This window comes from Pocillopora verrucosa, chromosome 6, assembly GCF_036669915.1.
Source record: "Pocillopora verrucosa isolate sample1 chromosome 6, ASM3666991v2, whole genome shotgun sequence".
NCBI classification, from domain to species: Eukaryota; Metazoa; Cnidaria; class Anthozoa; order Scleractinia; family Pocilloporidae; genus Pocillopora; species Pocillopora verrucosa.
Genome location: NC_089317.1, coordinates 10974229 through 10980228, shown reverse-complemented (window position 1 = coordinate 10980228; position 6000 = coordinate 10974229). Strand labels below are relative to the sequence as shown.

The 6000-nt window shown below is 39.0% G+C and overlaps 1 protein-coding gene across 1 annotated transcript; it reads right to left on the bottom strand.

Moving 5' to 3' along the window:
* Positions 1-2739: 2739 nt before the first annotated feature.
* On the bottom strand, positions 2740-3471 carry LOC136281857 (uncharacterized). The gene has a single exon (XM_066168897.1). It carries the CDS (start codon positions 3469-3471, stop codon positions 2740-2742), a length of 732 nt encoding a protein of 243 aa, XP_066024994.1.
* Positions 3472-6000: the final 2529 nt, after the last annotated feature.

The window sequence follows — 6000 nt, the reverse complement described above, 5'->3', positions numbered from 1 at the left end:
GCTGAGTTGTAGGAGACTAGTGATAGGCAAGGCTGTAAACTTGGTCCGTGATGACAAACTTCCTGCATACTGTGAGGGTAGGAATGCTGGTTAGAGTTTCTTGAAATAAACAGCCAGGGCTTAACTTAATCTGCTTTAACAAAAGTTACCTTGGCCAAAAGTTTTTCTCAAAAGTTACCTTGACTAAAAGTTTTACTCAAAATTATCTGTAGAAGTTTAATTGTCATCCAAATCCTCAATAACCATTACACAAAGTACTTTATTTCAGATATTTGCCAAAAAGGAAAGTTTTTATTCATTTAGTCGAGATTGTGACAAAAGCTTTCCTTTTTATTTCCAAAAGCTTTCCTTTTGTTTCTCTTTGAAAAAATGCGAGAAATGATCCATTTTCTTCCAGACCCTAAACCATCTCAGAAAGTAAGTCAGATAAATTATGATTTGTTCAGGAACAATGATTATTAATATCAATATTCTCTTCTCTCTCGAGACATGTTTTAATTGCACACGTGCAGTGTAGTATATATGCCTCTAATCATTACTTCAGATATGTACTTGCTTGAACATCTAGCATGCAAAAGCATAAACCCAGGTTCCTGAATAAGCTACTTAAATATACTGCACCTAAGCCCGCCACACCCTTTGAAAAGTCAAATGTATTATCCACCCCCACTCATGAAAATGGACGGCACTGAGAATGACTGAGGATGCGAAATCACCAAAACTGACGTGATCTGAGAAAGGGGAACCTGACTGCATTATCCACGCGTTTTACGTGGAACCGAAAGCTGCTTAAATATACTGCACTTAAGTTTGAGTCTGGCGCTGTTAAATACAGTAAACACATCCGATCATTCGTGGAATTATTAAGAAAACAAAAAATTGAAGTTTTAGTCGACTTTTGCCTTGGTGTTTCCGTACTGACTGTTGAGGGCCCCCATTAGGTGAAAGAGTAATTTGTCTGCTGGGTTTCACTCTGACCAACCAAAATTTTAACAATAATCGGTGTTGTGGATAATTGTACCCTTGATGTGGTACATTTTCCTATTTTATATATATGTGTGTGTTTCAGATGAAAATGGAATAAACATACCTTCTTGATAGCCCTATAAAACAAATGGCATCAACGAACCTATCTGCAAAAAGCTTACCGAAGTGTCATTAAGTGAGCTCCTATCTCCGATAAGTCCTTCCTCGCGAGTGGCCGGAATGAATGAAATATACAAGAGGTTTATAAAAGAAGCTAAGCAGTTTTTTTTTTCAGTTTTAAGCAGGTTGGATTTGAATTTAAGCAATATTGGCCAATATGTACCAAGTACATCTATAAATGAACTTCAGGCTCAGGATGTTCGAAGCAACGATACACGCACCAGATAAATCACTGACCGCTTAAGACTAGCGTCATTTGTTTTGCTTACAAACGACTTACACTCTTTCTAAATGAAATCTTCTTTTATGAGAACGTTCAGACTGAGATTAATCAAAATTTCAAGAACATACTAAGAACATACTCAGACTGAGAGTCAGTTAGGAATGTCTTTATTTTTCTCTTTTGTGTGTGCGTGAGAAGTATAAATTAATAAAGGAAAAGGAAATGTAAAACCGTAGTCTAACAGGACAATTTACTCACGTCCGAATAAATTTATTGAAATACTTTACCACACATGCAACTTTAAGAAAATGTTAAGAACGGTAGAAAAAAAAATTAATAAGAACGTTCAGTCTCAGCTTCAAACTAAGATGTTATTATGACAAGAAAGGGGGGTGTAATTCATTGTCAGCGCTATTCAGTCTCGGAATGGTAGTCTTTGAAGATGCACAACATGAAATCGCAAATAAAGAAACGTAAATATAAAGTCTCTTCTTTACGGACAAGTTCCGCGTTCCGTAAAGATGCGTAATAGCAGAGAAAGCGTAAAGACTGCGTAAAGGATATTAAATGTTCGTAAAGGTAAGGATCAAGATGGATATAATTAACCAATTTATATTTGGAGAAGTACTCAAAGAAGTGAAATAATTATGGCTCATCCATCTTCAGTAGAATTACCGAGGTATTTTGACCAGTTTCGCTTTTAACACTTTACGTGTCTTTAATATTCTTTACGCATCTTTACTCACTGCCCATTACGAACCTTTAACATTCTTTACGCACAATTAATCTTTACGCGCCGTTAATTCTCTTTACGACTCTTTAGTGTTCATCGACGACCCTTAACTTTTCCTTCACACAACCAGTCTTTACGTGCTTTTAATTCTCTTTCCTCATCCGTATTCTGTCTTTCCCGCCGGTTCTAAACTTTCTGTTCGCATAAATATGTTTAAACAACCTTTTTTTCACGTGCCTTGAAACTCATGATCAGGGAGTTGTCGTGATGAGACAATTATGTTTTTTTTTCCCATAAAATGGACCCTGCAATGACGTGTAGAAGCGTGATGCTCTAATGTTTGTAAAAATAAGAACTTTAAGATCCGACTGTCAATGGTTTTAGCATTGTTTTAGTCCTCAGGACGTTTGATGAAGAGTCCCTGAGGACGAAAATACATGGAAACGAGGCTGCCGCAGATCGGTGGGAGAGTATAACAAGTAATTTAGTATATTAAAGTTCACACGGCAACTAGGTTGACAATCAGACATGGTTTGATGCTACTCTGGTTTACAGATTTATGAATGTAACCGAAGAAGTTACGATTCATGGACCCAACATTTCGACACTCCTTTCTAGTGCCTTCATCAGGGGTTATCTAAACGTTGCAACAAGAGGTCTTTTTGATATGATCACCGATTAGCTGCCTTTTTTTCTGACGAGGTGTAAAATATGCGTCGGTTCGTTGTTCTTTCGTGACAGGATCCTTAGGTTTGGCGAAAATATGCCCCAAAGTCTGAAAAGGTTTTTGAGCAACTTTAACGTTGTGGCCATTCAAAATTCTCCTGATGGGTTCCGTAACACCCTGAATGTAAGGAATAACAGCAAAACCAGTCGCTAGTTCCCTTTCATCAAAAGTGTTACTAATTGTAACTGGTTTTTGGCAGTTACGGAAAAAGGTTTTTGTATAGCCATTTGCCTTTAAGATATTAGAAACATATTTCCTCTCCTCAACCTTAGAATCGATTGAAGATGGTAGACAGTCAGCCCTCCTGAGTAAAGTTTTGGCCACAGACTTCTTATTGCAAATAGGGTGGTGAGAATCGAAAGCGAGGTATTTGTCGGTGTGGTTAGGTTTACGGTAGACACTTGTCTCTAAATTACCCTGAACCCCTCTGGACACATTTAAATCAAGAAAGGTCAAATGTCTATCTTTTTCACACTCAAGAGTGAATTGGATGGACGGCTCTACTGAATTCAAATGCGATAGGAGGCGCTCCGCTTCATATCCGGATACCGCAGAAACAACATCATCGACGTATCGTTTCCAGAAAAAGGGTTTAACCGGTGAAGTGGCTAAGGCCCTTTGTTCCGCGTCTTCCATTACCATGTTAGCAATGACAGCAGGGACGGGCGAACCCATAGCTGTACCAAAAACTTGTTGATAGTAGGTGCCGTTATATGCAAATTGCGTGGTTTTAAGGCAAAAAGACAGCAGAAGAATGATATCCTCCACAGGCAAAGAAGTTCTTTGTCCTAGGGAAGCATCTTGTCTGAGTCTCTCCTCCGCAACCTTAACGGCAAGATCAACTGGGATTCTAGTGAAGAGCGAAACAACGTCGAAAGATACTAATTCTTCACAAGCGTTAAGAGTTTCATCTCTTATGAAATCCGCAAATTCGCAGGAATTTTTGACAGTGAAATCAGTGTTCCCAACAACAGGCGACAAAATTCTTGCAAGATAAGCAGAAATTGCATAAGTCGGAGAATTAACAAAAGAGACAATAGGTCTCAAAGGAATTCCCGGTTTTTGAATTTTAGGTAATTTTAGGCAGCTATTTAGTGATCATATAAAAGGACCTCTTGTTGCAACGTCTAGATCACGCCTGAGGAAGGCACAAGACAGGAGTGTCGAAACGTTGGGTCTATGAATCGTAACTTCTTCGGTAACATTCATTAAATCTGTAAGCCAGAGTAGCATGAAGTAATTTAGTTAACAACTGAGTTGAAAACGTAAAGTAGCCACCGTAAAAAGTTGAAAAGCTGACGTTTTGAGCGTTAGCCCTTCGTCAATTTCTCTTCGAGCCTTTCGAGCTCGCATTTGTTATAGTCTGATTAGCAAAAGGGAATGTTGCCAAAAAATTCAGACAACTGCAAAATGGCAAATGGGCATGTAAATATTACCCATTTACGATAGTTTAATAACGCGTAAAGATCGCCTTTCTGATCGCTTTACAGTCGCCGTAAAATATCGTAAATATTCTCTATACGACTTTTTACAAGGCACATAAAGATAACGGTTTTAGTCTCTCTCCGTGAACTTTACGTACTATCGTTTTCAATGCGTAAAGACATTCTTTACGAGAGTGTAAAGAATTTCGTAAAGACGCGTAAAGAGGATCTTAACGCTTACTTTAAGGCATCTTTACGGATTCGTAAATTTATAATTTCATGCTGTGATGATATCGTTGACTTTATGAAACATCCAGCGATTTCACAAGTTACTTGTTTTTGAACAATAAAGCCTTAGTTTAGACAGCAAGGGGGCATGACGTCATCGAATGTAAAAATTGGCGCGAAACTATCACATGGTGTAGTCGCTGTGTTGAAGAGTCTTCACTTCGCCTTGTCGTAAAGCAGAGCCAATTCGTAACTTTTCGGTAAGTTTGTCCTCTTCTTTCTCGATCAAACGTCAATTACGTGTCTGGACCGGAAACAGTTAAAAGTTTTTTCCGCATGCATTTTTGTGAGTTCTAAAAATAGTGTTTGCCAAAGCAATATTTTTCCGAGTTGGTTTAGCACGCATACATACCGGTCCACCAATTAAAGCATTCCGATATCACTTTATTAGGAAAATGTCAAAACAGATCAAGGATATCAGTTTTCTTACCGTGGTGTCCAACTCTGCACACAAAGGCTCAAACAAAATCCAACTTCTCACGTACTCCTGCAATGTTCAAAGAGCCATTGAAGTTAAAGTCTTATTGAAAAGTAAGCGCGAGTCAGAAAAGAAAAGAGAGCTCGACAATCGAAATTTAGTGCACGTCATAATACTACATAATGCTATAAAACATTTAAGCTAACCGAAAAGTTACGAGTTGACTCTGTTTTACGGCAAGGCGAAGTGAAGACTCTTCAACACAGCGACAACACCATGTGATAGTTTCGCACCAGTCTTTAAACTCGATGACGTCATGCCCCCCCCCCCCCCCCCCCCAGCAGATCGCTGTTCCATTTTGCAGTTTGTACTTTTGGTGGTTTCGGCGAGATAGCCTTCTCGTCATACCACAAACAAGCTCGACGATTCGCCACAACATCGAAATATTTCATGTAATGCTAAGTAATTTAATTTTCAGCTAGAGCGTCTGATGTCCTGCAAGCAATTCGACGTAACGCTACACCATTTGTGTGTACGCTGTACTATTCGACATTACACTGAGCCATTTCACGCAATGCTATACTGTTTGTTTGTACGCTGTGCTATTCGATATTACGATAAGCCATTTCACGCAACGCTACACCGTTTGTGTGTACGCTGTACCATTCGACATTACGCTAAGCCATTTTATGCAACGCTACACTGTTTGTATGTATGCTGTGCTATTCGACATTACGCTGAGCCATTTCACGCAACGCTACACTGTTTGTTTGTATGCTGTGCAATTCGATATTTTGGTGAGCCATTTCACGCCACGCTACACCGTATGCGTGTACACTGCGGTACCATTCGACATTACATCGAGCCATTTCACGCAACGCTACACCGTTTGTGTTCTGTGTTGCAAATTAGTGCTAAGCTAAAATATATTAAATTTAACAAGGCAACCAAGTGGACAATCAGACATGGTTTGATGCTACTCTGGTTTACAGATTTAATGAAAGTAACCGAAGAGCTTATAATTCATAGGCCCAACGTTTC

What these genes read in the sequence shown, in the direction of transcription:
- LOC136281857 (XM_066168897.1), bottom strand. Translation starts at nt 3,471, where the DNA reads ATGGTAATGGAAGACGCGGAACAAAGGGCCTTAGCCACTTCACCGGTT.